The following is a 16,899-nucleotide window of genomic DNA, read 5'->3' on the forward strand; positions in this document are numbered from 1 at the left end:
GCAGGGGAAGGGTCTCTCCCACGGAGCGGCCAGGCTGATGGGAGACCTGCCCAGAACCTCGGCTCAGATCCGCGTCTGCAAGTGCCCGCCGTCCCAGAGAGGCCAGCGGGTTCCCAGAACGGCTTTTCATTTGCCTTTTCCCTTGGCAACAACCTTAGGGATGCTGCTGGCTGTCACGCCCCAGCGTCAGCGGGTAGGGAGGCCGCGTTTCCCGTCCACGGGCCATGCCTGCTGAGGGCCTTCGGACGGAACGGTCACCTGTCAGCCATTGCTCTGGGACGCGGAAGGGCCCGAGGACACGGCCTCCCCGTGAGACGGCATCACGGGCTGAGAGCGCCGCTCTGCTTGCTACAACCAGTTACACGTGCAGCTCCTAGAGCAGTGATGGCGAACCTTTTGAGCTCGGCATGTCAGCATTTTGAAAAACCCTAACTTAACTCTGGTGCCGTGTCACATATAGAAATTTTTTGATCTTTGCAACCATAGTAAAACAAAGACTTATATTTTTGATATTTATTTTATACATTTAAATGCCATTTAACAAAGAAAAATCAACCCAAAAAATGAGTTCGCGTGTCACCTCTGACACGCGTGTCATAGGTTCGCCATCACTGGCCTAGAGCATTCCTTAGTCCTGTTTGGGGAAACCCAACCCTCTCCGTTTAGAAAACAAAGCCCAGGACGCTGGTCAGGGGAAGCCTGGTCTGACATGATCACAGGTGGCCCCGCAGGGTCCGCCCGGGAGTGCGGCCGGCGGCCCGCTGCTCACCTGGAACGTGGTGAGCTGGTGCATCAGGGCGTTCCGGATCGTCTGGATCTGAGACGAGATGACGGACAGCACAGAAGCGTCGATCCGGTTAAACTCGTCGAAGCAGCCCCAGGCCCCACACTGAGCGAGGCCGGAGAAGATCTTCCCGACGGCCTGGAGCGGACAAGGTCAGGACAAGGTCAGGGCAAGGTCAGGACAAGGTCAGGACAAGGGGTGTTCATCTTCAACGTGGCGGGTGGCACACAATGGGCACCGCTTCTCCATTACCGCGGACACTCCCCAGAGAAACAGGGAAGCAGCCAGCTGGCCGCCCCCCTCATGGATCTTTCTGGCAAGACTTCCGAGGCCCCTCGCGGCCAGCCCCCACTCCCAGGACTTGACAAATTAGGAACTGGATGGGAAACTCCAGGTTTCTGGAGTGTTCTTCAAACACTGGAAAATCTAGCAGCACTGGGTCCACTTCTCCAAGTGGCTACAAGGAACCAGAGCTGGACGGTGGCCCCTTAGACTGAGCTGTGCTCAGCGGGCCACAGTCCCCACCCTGCTCTGCTGCCTGCCAGCTGCAGTCAGCATCTACCTGCCTCTGCTGGGCACTGAAGTCCAAGACACTGCTCCACCTGCTGCTGACAAAGCGGAGCCTGCCGGTCCCGAGGCCGCGGTAGCACAAGGTTTTCTCCCGCGCCCCCCCGCTGTCCCCACGCCATGGGATGGCAGTGCGTGGGCTGAGCGCCTTCCCGCGGTGCCCACCCTCCCTCTCTGTCCAACGAGATGGCACCGGAAGGGGCGCCACGGCCTTACTTTGTAGTCCATGCCTTCGCCGCAGTTGGTTACAACACAGAGCAAGCCCAGGGCTTTGGCCAGGTCCTTGGTGGTCTCGGTTTTGCCAGTCCCTGCGGGGCCAGCAGGGGCCCCGCCCAGATACATGGACAGCGCCTGTTAGAAGCCAAATGCAGACACGTGCTGTCTGACTCGTGCGAGGAAACACATCGTGTCCCCGTCCAGCACCGCAGTCCGAGACGCAGGGGGTGGCAGGTCCTCGCTCCCGCAGATGCGAGGAAGGATCTGTCTCTGCTCCGCTGGCTCCGAGCACCCCTGACCGTGGCTGCGTCAGTCAGTCCCTGCCTCTGCCTCCACCTCCACATCCTCCTCCCGCCTCGCCGTGCCCTCCCTGTGTCTCACCAGGACACCAGGCACTGGGTTGGGCCCTAACCCAGGAGGTTCTCCTCCCAGCCCTTTAGCACTGAATCCGCACGGACCCTATTTCTAAGTAAGGCCGCATTCTGAGGCTCCGGCGGACATGAATCCTAGGGAAGACGCTGCGCAGCCCAGGACTCGCTCACAATCACCACGGCCACGCGTAGGAAAAACACAGGCCCACACGCAATGACAACCACAGGAGCCCGCCCGCCGGCAGCCGGTCACCTGCGTCAGCGTCAGGTAAATGCGGTCGGTGAGGGGCGTGATGACCAGCCGCCCGTTGAGCCCCATGTACTCGTAGCCGTAGCCGAAGGTGCCCGTGCACTGGCGGATGTTCAGCTCGTCCGGCTCTCGGTCCCAGTAAAAGCGCAGCTGACTTTCCCACTCGAACTCCTGGGCATCGAGGATGCTGGGAGGCAAGACGGAGCGGGTGAGCAGAGAGGGAGGCGGAGGTGGCGGAGGAAAGGCGGACACCAAGGGGGCAGGAGAGACGGTGAGAGGGCCGAGGAGGAAAGGCCATGTGGGAGACGCCGGAGGCCTACCTGCCCCGGATGAAAGAGTCCACGATGTCCCGGGCGTGCACGTCAATGATGAGCTCCGTGTTGTACTTCTTGCGGTCATTCTTGCCCAGCTGCAGGGTGATGCGCGTGACCAGCTCGTCGATCTGCCGGTGCATCTTCCGGCCGAAGCTCTTCATGGCGTGCTTCTCGCCCGCCTGCACCTGGTGGAAGACGTCCTCCACCTCCCAGGTCCACCACACCTGGCAGGCGGCCAGCACCACCATGCCCTGGTACAGCAGCATCCAGTCCACCCTGAGGGAGAGCACGCCTCGCTCAGACCGTGGCCTGCCGGGTGCCCAGCACAGTCCCTGAGGACTTTCTCTCTCAAAGGGAAAGATTCAGGCAAGTGCACGGTGGCAAAGCTCGCCTGGCAAGACAGGAAGCCCGGCCGGCGTGGCTCATGAACCAGGAGGTCACGGTTCAATTCCCACTCAGGGCACATGCCCGGGTTGTGGGCTTCATCCCCAGTGAGGGGCGTGCAGGAGGCAGTCGATCCATGATTCTCTCTCATCATTGATGTTTCTATCTCTTTCTCCCTCTCCCTTCCTCTCTGAAATAGAAATACATTTTTTAAAAAGAAAAATAAATAAATAGAAATAAATAAATAAATAAATAAAAAGACGGGAAAATGCCAGGCCAACACATGCATGCCAAGGTGGGGGGTGGGGGACTTTGGGTGCAGAAATGGGTGGCGTGGACATTTCTCAATTAATCAGGCTGCATCCCCTTCTTGTCCACCAGCCACGCACCAGGACACAGCGCCGCCCTGGTGGAGGGCAGTGATGATGCAGATGAAACCAACACAGGCTTAAAATTCCTGCAACTGGGAGCGTGAAAGACTTCCCAGTCACTGCTCCGGAAGGGGGTGATGCCTGTCTAGGTCAGCTTTTTTAAAAAATATATATTTTTATTGATTTCAGAGAGGAAGGGAGAGGGAGAGAGAGAGAGATATCGGTGAGAATCATTAATCAGCTGCCTCCTGCACGCCCCTGACTGGGGACAGAGCCTGCAACCTGGGCATGTGCCCTTGACCGGAATCCAACCTGGGACCCTTCAGTGCGTAGGCCCTAACCAGCCAGGGCTAGGTCAGCTTTCGAATGTCGTCTCGAACAGTGCTGAGCCCAGAGCCAGGGCCCACAGAGTAACAGCTGAACGGATAGAGCCATAATGCACGAGGCACCTCCTATCCGCTCCCAGGAGCTAACTGTCCTGTGGTCGGGAATTTTGCAACGTCAGTCAATCTGCCCCAAGCCCTTCAGGTGACTCCATCGTGACTCTCAATGTGATGAAGGAACATGTGTTCACCGCGGGGCCTTACCTGCTCCTGTCCTCACAGTATCTAAAAATAGCCTCTTTGGTGATCAGCCGGTTGGTTCTGCGCATCTCGTTCAAAACGGCGGTCATCCAGTCCTCCACGCGGCCCTCGGCCCGCACGGTCTTGCGGAACTCCATGACCTCCCCTTCTGCGGAGATCATGGCGGACACCAGCTTCTCTCCGCTGTCCCCGTCCTGGAACCGCAGCGCCGCTATGTTGTCATACATCTGCAACACAACGGAGACGCCCCGTGACACCGGCGCCGAGCTCTGCAGCCGAAGAGCAGCCTGGAGGGGCACACGAAACGCATGACCCTTCGCCCAAACGTCCGTTCACAGGACAAATACACATACACGGGTCCTTCCGTTGGTCCTGCACTGTGCAAAGGTCTGCGGTAAAAGAAAGAGCCCTAGCCAGCTGCTCCGTGGCTAGAGCCCTCAGACTGGAGGGCACAGGTTTGATTCCCAGTCAAAGGCGTATACCTCGGTCGCAGGCTTGATCCCCAGCCCAGATCAGGGCATATGTGGGAGGCAACCAATCGCTGTGTCTCTCACATCGATTTTCTCTCCCTCTCTCTCTCTCCCCCTTCTCCCTCCTTCCACTCTCTCTGAAAAATCAGTGGGAACATATTCTCAGCTGAGGAGTAAGAAAACAAAGAAAGAAAGAGGAGACAGACTCCCTCCCCACATCTGAGATTCTGGAGTAGGCGCTGGTGTGGAGAGATATGCGGACACATGTGCGAGCTGAACACAGGAGAGGGAAGAGCCAGGGGCTGAACCGCCCGAGGGCTGAGGAATGAGACCTGACTGGGTCACGGGGGCAGCTGCTTCTCCTCCCTCAGCCGAACGAGCACAGCAACGGCCCTGACAAGATGAGGCCGGAAGACCACACAGACCCCGTGCGAGAGGCCGGCACATCACCCCTGTGTTCGCTGGCTACCGTCGCTGCCATTCATCGGAACCACCCAGTCCCCGGGAAAATGAGCTTTTTAGGGCCCAACATATACAACCAGCAGCGTTTCATCTTAAACCTCTGGGCGGAACTACAGTGTGAAGAGAACTCGGGGAAAACAAACCGCAGGGCAGAGCCCACGCAGGCCCCGCCCCCCAGCCCCCGGAGCCTGGCCGACCTTGATCATGTGCTCCTGGACGCAGAGCGGGTCGCTGCTGCCCAGGATGCTGAGCAGCTCGTCGTCGGAGATGAAGAAGAACCGGGGGAAGGCGTTGCGCTTGGAGTCCAGGTAATCGTTCAGGCTCTTCTGGCACTTCTCCAGGCCCTCGCTGATGTGCTGCAGGTCGGAGAGGCGGTTCGGGGCCTCGCAGCATCGCTTGATCACGGGGTCTTTCAAGGTCTCGCCCATGATCTGCACCAGGTCAAGAGGACAGAGGTCAGGCACTTGCCTGCGCCCGGGCTCAACGCACCCCAGGAACCAGTCTCTGGGGAGGCCAGTTGTCACAGGCAGTTTCCCTTCGACAACCTCCTGCCAGGTATTCATCCTGAATGTGGGGAAGCATTGGCATGGCCTGCGAGTTACCGACGAACCCCAAGAACCTGGTGCCCACAAAAGGTCCAGTCGCTAGACAATAATCAGAGAATGTCAAGCCACGCTCATGGGTAAAGGCATTAAAACACTTCCTCGGTTTCGTGGTATGAAACACATTTCTCCGTATGATATGTCCTAAATTATGGCATAAAATTACACAAAGTGTCATCTGTAATTGCTTCTTAAACCTATCTACAGAGAAGAAGACTTTTTTTAACATGACATAAAAGCGGCCATGTTCAGGGGATGGGACTATGGGAAGAACTGTGGAAGATACATCTGTTCTACATTTTCCAGCTGTTTTTTTTAAAGCAAGAGTTACTTTTATAATAAAAGTAAATAAATTCTAGGAAGAGCCATCTGCCAGCAGCTACAGCTCAAACAGGAGTTGTCACAGGGCAGATGAAGGTCACACACAACGACAGAAAGAGTTCAGAAGCTGTGAGCAGTCAGGACGCCACGTGGAAGTGCGCGGGCGCCTCGAGCCCCTTCGGCCACTTGCCCTTTTAAACACTTTGTCGATGTTGTCGAACTTCTTCGCCTCCTCCGGCAGCTGCGAGCGGATGTCTCCTCCGATGAAGATGCTCTCCAGGTACATCCACTTCCTCTGCACCAGCATCCAGATCTACAGGGCACAACGTGACCGTGGCCCGGGCGCCCCGCAGCCAGGTCCTGGGGCACACCCCCCCCCCCCCCCCCCGGGGGGGCTGTGAATGCCATGTCCATGAGAACATTTAACCAGCAAAGGAAGCATCCAGCTGCACCCCACCCTCAGCGGTGGGGCCCGCTCCCCGCTGGCTCCCCGCCCTCCTGCGGCCTCACCTCGATGACCTCGCCGATCAGCGAGAGCGTCTTCTCCCACTTGTGCACCGTCTGCAGGAAGGGCCCCACGAAGCGACTGCCCGAGATGCTCTGCAGGTTGAACGTGTTGTCGTCGAGGCACTGGATGATCTCGTCCACGGACCCCAAGATGTAGCCGCGCTCCTGGGTGCCCTTGAAGTACTTGACCACGGAGAACTTCATGTTCTCCCACGTGTCCAGGATCTCCTTCACGGCCTGCCGGGAGCACGGGGGGCGGGGGCGGCTCGGCCCGGAAGCGGAAAGCAAACAACAGGACCCAACCCACCGCAGCTCCCCGGCCTGCCCGGGGTCCCCCCTCAGCCCGGGGTCTGGGACAGTTTCAGAGTAAGCAGAGGCGTGTCATGGAGATGCCGGCATCTCTGGAGAGGACTCCATGCAGGTGAGCACGTTCCCACGTGGCCGACGCTCTAGTTCTGGCGCAAGCAGCTCCCCGAGACGCGAGCGCGGCGGGACCAGCGTGTGCTCTCGCTGTGTGGCGGCGACTCCTCCCTCCCCGACGGGGCCCCCTGGAAGCAGCCCTACCTTCTCGATGGCGATCTCCTTGATGGCTGCCGTGACGATCTCGTTGAGCACGTCCGCGTGCTTGTCAAGCTCCATGGCAAACATGTTCTCCAAGGTGAAGGTCTCGGTCATTTCGAAATACACGCCCGTCTTTTCCATGAGCTCTTTCCAGTGCCTGGAATGCACGGACAGCACGCTCTGCTGGCCGACCGACCGTGGTGCTGGGTTTCCTTCCTCCCTGAGGTCCCAGGACGGTCCCCGGTGCGCGCTGCTGGGGACGGGATTCTGAAACACGAGGACGTCGCTGGGACTGCTCTCCAAAGCCCCATGGGCAGCCAGAAAATGAGTTATTTATGCGGGTCACGTGTTTCTCTGCATGGTGCTGACCTCGCCCCCTGGCTATTTAAAAAAAAAAACAAAAAACCTTTGGGTGAAGAGAGTGCAAATGACGCTACACCCGACAGGGTGGCTTTCTGTTTGAAACGGGAGAAACCTCGTGGCCGATCACCTTATAGAAAGTTCACATGAAAACAACGTTACAGAAATACGACTCGCCTCTGTCTGCCGGCGTCGCTGAGCCCTTGCTCTTGGCCATCACATCTCAGCAGAGACAACCCTGTCTGCGTTCCCAGAGGCCGCCAGAGGCCCGAACAAACCTGTCCCGGAGCGCCTCGTGCTTCAGGTCCAGCAGCAGGGGGATCGAGTCCTTGAAGGCCTTCATTTTCGCTTCCAGGTGGAAGGCCACGGCCAGGTTGCGGACCATCCGCGGGAACTTGCGCAGGGAGCGCAGGAAGCCCTCAATGCCCTCCTGCAGGAACTGCACGTTCAGGTTGATCCAGAGCGTCTGGGACCACTCTTCCTTCGCCACCTGGGAATGGACGGAACGGCCATCAGCGACCCCCCTGGAAACACGAAGGCAGCGTGACCTGACCTGGAATCCAACCGTGACCTCTTGGTGCGTGGGTCAAAACTCAGCCACTGAGCCACCCTGGCCAGGCCATTTTAGCCATTTGTAACTGAGCAAGTCAGTGACATCAAGAACATGCACATGCTGTGCAAGCATCCCCACTATCTAGTTCCAGAACTTTCTCATCACCCCAAAGGGAACCCCGTCAGCAGTCTCCTCGTGTGTCTGCCCGAGAGCCGAGCGAGAGCGTCTATGACACCGGCCCAGGCCCAGCAGGGTGGTGGCCACTGTGCGCTCCCCTCGGGGCGCGTCGGGGGCGCTCACTTTCAGCTCCTCGTAGAGCTCGTAGATCATCCGCAGCCCAGTCATCTCCTTCTGCACCTTCAGCAGCTCTGGGTACATGGTGATCGGGAGGTCGAAGAGCTTCTCCGCGTTGGCCAGCTCCTGGCGGTTCCTTTCATGCCTCACCAGCTCCCTCTCAAAGCTTCCTAAGAGGTCCATGCCTGGTGAGGGAGACAACGGGGGGGGGGGGGGGAGCGGTCACGCACAGGAGCGGTCACGCACAGGAGCGGTCACGCACAGGGCACGCACACCATCGCCGCACCACGCGCCACCAGGGAAGACCCATTTGAAACCACCAGACTCCATCCCGCCTTGATTCTAACTAACGCCAGGGGCCACTTTCACCGGCAAGTCCCGCCAATTGGAAATCTGTCTGCTTGGCATGCTCCCTCCTCTCGGGGTCCCAGCCGGCCGCCCAGAACAGTGGGTCAGGCAGTTAGGACTGGGCCCCAGGCATCAGTGGTTTTCCCAGATTCCCCGGGGGAACCCAGGGTACGGGCACGGCTAACAGCCACGTCTCCCCCGAACGCTGCCAAGTAAAGCGACCTCAACTCACGTACCTGGGAAGACCAACGAGACTACCCTTACCGATATCAAGATCTTCACCCACCGAGCCAGGGCCTTCGGAATAAAACCGTTTCGCAAAGTCCTCCATCTGCTGCCTGAAGTTCATTATCTCGCTTCGAGTGATCTGAAAACAGCAGGGCGGCAGTCACTCGGCCCCGCGGAGGCCCGCACGCTCTGGCCTCGGGAAGCGCCAACGCCACGGTACCTCCGTGAAGGTTCTCTTGATGCCGCCAAGAGCGTGCTCCGCGTTCACCGAGTCGGTGAACAGGTCCTGCCACATGCTCTCGATCTTGTCAACCAGCTCTTTCTCCGCATTGGAGGGCTGATAGAATAAGAAGAAGAAGAATTAAAATAAAACACAGAACAAGCAATAAATGGTCAGCATTTGGAAGGGAAATGTGTGGTCAGAGCTACTACCCGGGACTTTAAGTGACTTGAACCAACAACACAGCTGGTTGAATAGAAGTTATACTTCTATTAAAAATTATATTTTTGTAATTAAAATAAATTCAGGGTAATTTTTAAAAATAAATAGTTGACATAGAAGGAGAGACAGATAACTTAGAGAGATAAGAGCTTCGTAAACTGAAAACCAGCTTCAGATCAATATAATCTCCGATTAAAACGCGGTGGCCCTGGCTCGCTAATGCATCCAGTTGTGCTGTCAGAGCGAAAACACGCCCCCTGAGACCACGCCCCCTGAGACCCTGGCATGCGGCCTCCAGCGCTCTCTGCGATCCGTCGGACAGCACAATGTCCAGAACGTGGTCAGAAATCACAGGAGACGAGGACACGCGTGACTGGCTGAGACCAAGGGCGGCAGGACAGTGGGAGAGACCACCCAAGGTTGTAGGACACAGGGTTCAAACATGTCACTTGACAGAGTGAAGTAAGCAAAAGGCAAAACGGAGACTTTCTATTGTAATTATAAAATGTAAATTTTGCCTAGTGCGCATCTCTCTGATGTAAATTTTGCTACTGCTCCGGGAAGGCATGCAAAGCCGTCAAGCAAGTAAATGCTGACGTCATTGGAGCCATGCGAGACCAAGAAACAGGCTCTGAACTGAGTAACTGCGGGGATGGCCTTCCATTTAAATGTTGCCACGTCAAGTCACACACAAATCTACGGCAGCACAGACGGGAGGAGTCTCTGAAGAGGCCTCAGAGGTCGCCCGGGGTCTCGCTCACGTGCAGGTTGTACATCGCCATGGTGCGGTACCGCTCCTGGACGTCCCTGTACCTCAGCTCCATGACCAGGGACTTGCTCCTCACTTCCGCAATCGTCGCGAGGACAAACTTGAGATCCTCCAGGGTCCCGGGGCTCTTCTTCAGGTTCTTGGACGGGAGTCTCTGAAGAGGCCTCAGAGGTCGCCCGGGGTCTCGCTCACGTGCAGGTTGTACATCGCCATGGTGCGGTACCGCTCCTGGACGTCCCTGTACCTCAGCTCCATGACCAGGGACTTGCTCCTCACTTCCGCAATCGTCGCGAGGACAAACTTGAGATCCTCCAGGGTCCCGGGGCTCTTCTTCAGGTTCTTGGCCAGGCTCTGGAAGAGAAAGTGCGGCCCTCGCCGCTCTGGCTCAGTGGGTAGAGCGTCGGCCCGAGGACTAAAGGGTGCCGGGTTCGATGCCGCTCAAGGGCACGTAACTCGGATGGAGGCTTGCTCCCTGCACGTGGGAGGCAACCGATCGATGTCTCTCTCTCACATCGATGTTTCTCTCCCCCCCCCTTCCCTGCCTCCCTTCCACTCTCTCTAAAAATCAATGGAAAAAATATCCTCAGGTGAAGATGAACAAAAAAAGAAAAGCAAGTTTGCAGGACACTAAACACACAGGGGAAACGGTGCCAACGAGCCTGACTGTCATGGAGGCGCGTGGTGACCCGCGCTCTACCTCCATCTCCTCGTGGAGGCTGTGCAGCTCCTCCCGGGCCGACTCGTTGAGCAGCTTCCCGAGCGACATCACCCAGGCCTTGGCGCTCTCCTGCACCGTGTGCGCCAGCGGCCCCAGCTGCAGCCGCACGCAGTGCTCCTCCTTGACCAAGGGCTGGCGCATCACCTCCTGGGAGATCTTGGTGTAGAACTGTAGCTTCTCGTCGTAGGACACACATGGGGGCTTCTTGGCGGCGAACTTCTCCATCACGATGGCTTTGTCCAGCTTCCAGAGGGGCCGGTACTTCTTCCACTTCTGCAGGTACTTTGTGAGGTTGACCAGAATCCTGTGGACATTCTGGGGGATCATGAGGGCCTGCTCGATGATCTGGGGGTTCAGGGAGATGTCGTTGTAGAAGGTGATGGTCACGACTTCCTCCTCCTCCCCCTTCTGCGGGGGGCATTCTATGCAGCTGCCATTCATCCAGCGAACAAAGTTCTGGCAAAATAAGAATAAGGGGGAGAGGTGGTACTTCAGGATCAATTGTGCTGCCTGCGCATCTATTAGTCAACAGTAGTAATTCTTGCTCGCAATGAAAATCACTTTATCCTTAATAAATTGTGCTCAGTTGCCAAAAGGACCACCATTCTTGGTTCCTCCCACCACCTTCCCACCCGGACCAGCCTGCGACTTGACCACCAAGAGGGCTGGAGGGCTATGCACGTTCCCAGCAAGCACTCCAGTAGCTGGGCAGCTCCCACTCCTGAGCTCTTGAACGAGACTGAGCTATTGCACTAGATCAGCGGTTCTCAACCTGTGGGTAGCGGCCCCTTTGGGGGTCGAAGAGCCCTTTCTCAGGGGTCGCCTAAGACCATTGGAAAACACATATATAATTACATATTGTTTTTGTGATTAACCACTATGCTTTCATTATGTTCACTTTGTAACAATGAAATTGGGGGTCACCACAACATGAGGAACTGTATTAAAGGGTCGTGGCATTAGGAAGGTTGAGAACCACTGCACTAGATGGTGATAAGCCACCCAATGGAGAGCCAGGGGTTCCAGCCAATCAGCAGCGTGTGAGTGAGGACAGGCCAGAGAGAAAGAGAACTCAGCCCAACCCAGCCTGCATGAAGAAGCCAGAGCTAAATAAACAGCTATCATGTTCGACTGGCAGTGGCTTGTTGTGCAAAAAAGCTAACTTTTTAAATAACAATGGCCATCCACTTTCTATAGGAAGGATGAATAAAACATTAGTTTTCTTATTGACAAGTAAAGAAACACAAAGTCAGGTAAACCGACCCCCTAGTGTCCCAGAAAAAATCTGTTCATTTGTTGGCTTGCTTTTGTTAATTCTCACCTGAGACTATTTTTCCATTGATTTTTAGAGAGAGTGGGAAAAAGGGGGAGAGAGAGAGAGAAAGAAACATTGATGTGAGAGAGACACATCAATGAGCTGCCTCCTACACGCGCCCAGGACCACAGCCAGGGAAGCAAGCCTACAACTGAGGGACATGGCCTTGACCGGATCGAACCTGGGACCCTTCAGTCTGCAGGCTGACACTCCATCCCCTGAGCCACACCGGCCAGGGCCAACTCTGTTCATCTGAAGTGTCTCTGCTTCATCATCAAGGTTCCCTCACACTCTATTTATTGATTTATTTTATATGTTTTTATTGATTTTAGAGGAAGAGGAAGAGGAAGGGAGAGGGATAGAAAGAGAAAAGCAATGAGAGAGAAACATTGATCAGCTGCCTCCTGCACACCCCCTACTGGGGGTTTGAACTCGCCACCCAGGCATGTGCCCTGATGGGGAATCGAACCGGTGACCTCTCGGTTCATGGTGGACGCTTAACCACTGAGCCACACGCCCGGGTCCTCCTGCTTCTCTTGATGAAGGATGGTCCCTCACAGCAAACCAGGGTGCGTCCCACAGAGCGCCGTGCGGGGGAGCAACCACCAAGCTGCTGCCACTAACATGCTGACGCCGGCGCTGAGCGCTCCGGTGGCCCCTGTGCCGAGCTCCCTCCCCGTGGCCCGGGGCTGAGCCTCCCACACTCAGGCGGTGGCTGTGCTGCCATTTCCTTCGGGAGGAGGCCACAAAGTCCTAGTCGCACTCTGGCTCACTTCGCTTCCAGTAACGACAGGACTCCTGGAGCCCAGAGACGTGCGGATAAGCCATACTGTTACTTAGTCATGCGTGTTCACTTGCGGGGTGGCGAGGGGGGTTGTATTAAAACCACAGAACTGGTCACGATTGTGCAGAGAGCAGAGGAAGGAGAGAAGAAAAGGGGGCTCAGATCGAGCCTTCCGGATGCTCCACACTCTAGAGTCCACAAGGGGGGGGGCCAGGAAGAGACCAGAAGGGTCTGGACAAAGACCAGGGTGGGGCCTGAGTGCTCGCCCCCTCGGGACTCACCGCGGCAGGCGGGCCCACCCGAGACACCGCGCCCCACTCACCCTGGTGACCTCCACGCAGTTTCGGGCGCAGTGGACGCACATTTTGTCGATCTCGTTGGCATTGGGGTGAAGGATGATCTCCGGAGCCGTCAAGATGGTCTCCGTTTGGAACAAAGGGACGTTGCCCAGGATTAAGGAGTTGAAGGCCTGCAAATTCCTAAGAGGGGTTAATAAAAAATAAAAAAAAGACTCAGAACTCGCCAGAGCACAATACATCCAACACTCAAAGTGACTCGAGCACAGAAATCACAGGGAAAGGCTGTAGGAAAGGGCGCCTTCTCGGGCGACAGGGACAGCTGGGCTGAGTTGGGTGATATCGCCGGTTTTCCTGGCCTACATGTTACACGTTACGAGTCACAGCGGGGTTTCACTCAGTACCTGCAGCCCGCCCCCTTCGCTGTTCCCAGATGCAAGTGATCCCCATCCCCCCGTCTTCAGCACAGGCAGCGGGAGGGCTCACTTGAGGATGAGCTTGGTCAGGACCTCGTAGACCCGCTTCTCCCAGTACTCGTAGTAGGTGGCCAGCTTGGGCGCCTTGCCCGTGTTGGTGTGGATGACCAGGCCCTCGACCTTGGTCAGCAGGGGCCCGATGGCGAGGTACCACCGGACCATGTAGTCCACGTCCTTGGTCCGCTCCCGGTCAATGTGCTCGAAGAACTCCTTCACGCCTGTGGGGAGCCAGTCAGTTCCTCACGGACCCCGGGGGGATGGGTCTCAGAGAGCCATCCACCCAGCAGCTGTCTCTCTTGGAAACGACAAAAGCAGCCTTAACCTTGACCCAAAGCAGAAAGCAAGTCAACACCGGACGTCAGGTGGGCCAGACCCTACGCCACACTAAGTGGCGGCATGGCACGTCCACGCGACGTCGGCGCGCAGCAGGCGCTGTCACGCCTGTGGGTGAGCCTGCTTTTCTAGGGCGGCCTGTTGAGCAAGTACATGTGAGCCCATAAGAATTACCCATGATCCTTTCAGGTACGTGGGTGAGATTGCTAGAATGGTTTTATTCCATTCATGGAATAAATGCGTGTGCATGTGTGCGTGCGTGTGCAAGCGCACGCACGTGTGCGCACACGTGGGCTCATAGTCACGACCAGGACGGTGCTTGCATCCCTACCACCATCAAGGGAACAAGCAGCGGGCCCACCTGGGAGGTCCTCCTCGGTCTTGGGTGCCGGGTACTTGAAGAGGTTGATGGACTCGATCAGCGTGAGCCTGGAGGCAATGTCGTCCGCGTTCTTATGAATCTGGTGGACGAGGGACTCGAACTTCCCGATGGCCTGCTTGCACCGCGTTATGTAGTCAGCAATGCCTTTGGAGGAAGAGAGAGACAACGCACAGGAGTGAGAACAGGCTAGAGGCTGCCAGCGGGGAGGAGGTCGGATGGGAGGGGAGGCGTGGCTTTCAGGGGGCACGCGGGGAGCCCTGTGGGTGGGGACAGCCTGTGTCCTGGCTGCGATGAGTGAGAAGTTAGCGCTCGGGGGACCAGGTGAGGGAACACAGGATCTCCCCGAGCGCATCATCATTTCAAAATGGAAATGTTAATTTTAGAAAGTGAAGCGGTCCCTGTTGCTGGAGGAGAGACCTGTGGGTCAGCGGAATGTGCAAACAGCACCCACCTCCTCCCCACTCCCAACTGAGGCCCCGAGATGAAGTAATACTCCCCACGGGCCCGCGCCCACATGTGTCCGCATCCAGAAACCAGATCCCACCCAAAGCGGAACGCCACACGGCAGCAGGCGGGAGGCGTCACCTAGCGAGTTCCAGTTCAGCCTCTTGAATCCAGACCGGAACACGCGGAGCAGCTCCTGCGAGTGGTCGTCGAGCAGGGAAGACTCGGCGTCGTTCAGCGTCCTGACCAGCATGTGGTAGTGGTCCAGCATGTGCTGGATGCCCTCCGTGTACCTGCGAGCCGGAGAGACAGAGACGGGCACGGGAGGCGAGGGCAAGGGGCGCGAAAAGCCATGAGCAGAGTCATGCCCTGCCTTACCGATGGTCACAAGAGACCGGGAACCGGCCTGAAACTCTGATGGAGAGATTTGCAGAATCGCAAAACGATGCCCCTCTTCCCACTAACTTTCTTTCTCTTTGGAACATTTTGGTTACTTCTCATTTACAATGTTATTTATGTTCACATGAAATGGTTGTTATTTTTAGATAAATGAGTAAAAACGGATTTTGGACCACAATGTTATTTATGTTCACATGAAATGGTTATTTTTAGATAAATGAGTAAAAACGGATTTTGGACACTGCTTTGTTTTCATTTCTACTGGTAAATATTGGTCATTGTAAGATCCACAAAATGCAAGCTCTGGGGCAGGGGCTCTGCGTGATTCCAGGGTGGGGGCAGCCCGAGACCAGAGCCTCCCTGCCGCCTGGAGACGCGTGGTACCTGAGAAATTTGTCCTCCTGGAGGGCCACGTTCCTTGCTAATTCGGGGACAGGAAATCCCAGCTGCTCCAGGTACTTGGTTTCGTTAATAATCTCCCTGAGAGCGAACGGGAAATTGATTGCAAACATGATGCCCCTGTCGGAGCTCTCGGCGGCATCCTCGGGGTTGGCAGTAATCTGTGGAGAGACGTGCCTGCCGTCAGCACGGGAGGACCGTCGGGAAGCGGTCAGATCAACACCACCCGAGCGACGCGTGGACTTGACAGACGGGCAGGGAGCTGGCTGGAACCAGCATGACTACACGATTTTATTTGGTGAACAGAGTTTTAATAAATTCCATTTAGCCACCCAACTCGAAACTTGGGCAACTGCATCTAAAATTCCATAATTCTCTCCCCCCTCGGAAACGTGGAGAAGCTGATGCTGTGAGACCGTGGGCTGGAGTGAGGAGCGGCGGCCTTGCAGGCCCCGGCCCTCGTCACTCACCGAGGTCCTCCTTCAGGACTTCAGGCACCAAAGACCTCAGCCCGCCAGGCCCGGCCCCTCCTCGCGGCCAGAAGGCAGGTACTGAGACTTGCTACGTGCCAGCCCCAAAGAGAAAGGACAGGACGAATCCCGAGAAGCGCATCTCCCGGCAGGTTTAACGTGGTCCATGGCCAGCTGTTCCCTACACGGTTCCACGAACACTGTGTGCCACTGGATCCAGCTCGTTTTGACAAATGGAGAAACTGAGGCTGGGTGAAGCCGATCCCGGTGCGTTTCCTGCCTGTGACACGTGCTGTCCCCGCCTCTCCTCCCAGCCTTTGTGGAGGTCGGGAGAGCGATGCCCACCCCTCACATGGCACCGCACCTTCATGAGCAGACTCTTCTTCATGAGCGTCGGCAGCAGCTGCTCTGTCGTGTCCCTCCACAGCTCGTACTTCCGTTCCTCGTAGTCCTTCATCGTCCTGCCCACCTCCAGGTACTTTTGTTTTACCTGTCACAGAATTCAAGCATTATCATTCGGTCCTTGGAAATGAACCCCCCTCTCTCTCTCTCTCTCTCTCTCTCTCTCTAAAAGAAATGGTCTACCCATTCTGCAAAAGGGAGCAGACAGAATGTCACGATGCCGGAGGGCCTGCTGGGGGCGGTGGTCTGAGCCCCAGGCTGACGAGCAGACATCGGCAGCCGCACTCGGTGCAGCCAGGAACTAAGCACGGCTTTCACGGTTTAAAATGTGTTTTTAGTGATTCTTAGGGGGAGAGAGGGAGCGGGAGAAAGGAGCATCGGGGAGAGGGAGGCCGCGGGAATCCCTGCGCACCTCCTCGCCCCGCTCGCTGTCCAGGATCTCCTGCACCTCCTGGAACCGCAGGATGGTGTGCTTGATGCGGTAGAACAGGGAGCGCTCCCAGTAGATGGCGCCCGCCACCGGGGGGTGGTTCTTGTACAGAGGCGGGTTCTCGTGGTTCTGGACGAAGATTTTATTGACGATGTCGATCTGGAAAGAAGCGCACGCGCTCTGTGAGCGAGAGCCCACCGCGTAGCCGAGAACATGCAGCTGGAGACATGCATCTCTAAACAAGTGAACACGGGGACGCCCTGAAATAGTCTAAAATCTCGTGTTTACTGCTT

The 16,899-nt window shown here is 56.7% G+C and overlaps 1 protein-coding gene across 1 annotated transcript in view; it reads right to left on the reverse strand.

Moving 5' to 3' along the window:
- The window catches only part of DNAH10 (dynein, axonemal, heavy chain 10), a 65,258-nt gene that overhangs the window by 35,463 nt on the left and 12,896 nt on the right, over nucleotides 1–16,899 (reverse strand). The window contains exons 12-33 of the mRNA XM_005886314.2: nucleotides 16,589–16,765; nucleotides 16,139–16,264; nucleotides 15,290–15,465; nucleotides 14,648–14,799; nucleotides 14,042–14,206; nucleotides 13,358–13,565; nucleotides 12,898–13,054; nucleotides 10,456–10,932; nucleotides 9,951–10,109; nucleotides 8,768–8,884; nucleotides 8,584–8,686; nucleotides 7,978–8,156; nucleotides 7,403–7,614; nucleotides 6,768–6,921; nucleotides 6,207–6,440; nucleotides 5,887–6,009; nucleotides 4,971–5,204; nucleotides 3,845–4,068; nucleotides 2,509–2,778; nucleotides 2,192–2,375; nucleotides 1,568–1,702; nucleotides 770–922 (exon numbers count right to left, since the gene is read on the reverse strand). Of these exons, the coding sequence (XP_005886376.1) occupies nucleotides 770–922; nucleotides 1,568–1,702; nucleotides 2,192–2,375; nucleotides 2,509–2,778; nucleotides 3,845–4,068; nucleotides 4,971–5,204; nucleotides 5,887–6,009; nucleotides 6,207–6,440; nucleotides 6,768–6,921; nucleotides 7,403–7,614; nucleotides 7,978–8,156; nucleotides 8,584–8,686; nucleotides 8,768–8,884; nucleotides 9,951–10,109; nucleotides 10,456–10,932; nucleotides 12,898–13,054; nucleotides 13,358–13,565; nucleotides 14,042–14,206; nucleotides 14,648–14,799; nucleotides 15,290–15,465; nucleotides 16,139–16,264; nucleotides 16,589–16,765 (4,119 nt within the window). The remainder of the gene's footprint in view (nucleotides 1–769; nucleotides 923–1,567; nucleotides 1,703–2,191; nucleotides 2,376–2,508; nucleotides 2,779–3,844; nucleotides 4,069–4,970; nucleotides 5,205–5,886; nucleotides 6,010–6,206; nucleotides 6,441–6,767; nucleotides 6,922–7,402; nucleotides 7,615–7,977; nucleotides 8,157–8,583; nucleotides 8,687–8,767; nucleotides 8,885–9,950; nucleotides 10,110–10,455; nucleotides 10,933–12,897; nucleotides 13,055–13,357; nucleotides 13,566–14,041; nucleotides 14,207–14,647; nucleotides 14,800–15,289; nucleotides 15,466–16,138; nucleotides 16,265–16,588; nucleotides 16,766–16,899) is intronic.

The sequence above is a fragment of the Myotis brandtii genome, unplaced genomic scaffold, assembly GCF_000412655.1.
Source record: "Myotis brandtii unplaced genomic scaffold, ASM41265v1 scaffold97, whole genome shotgun sequence".
NCBI lineage: Eukaryota > Metazoa > Chordata > Mammalia > Chiroptera > Vespertilionidae > Myotis > Myotis brandtii.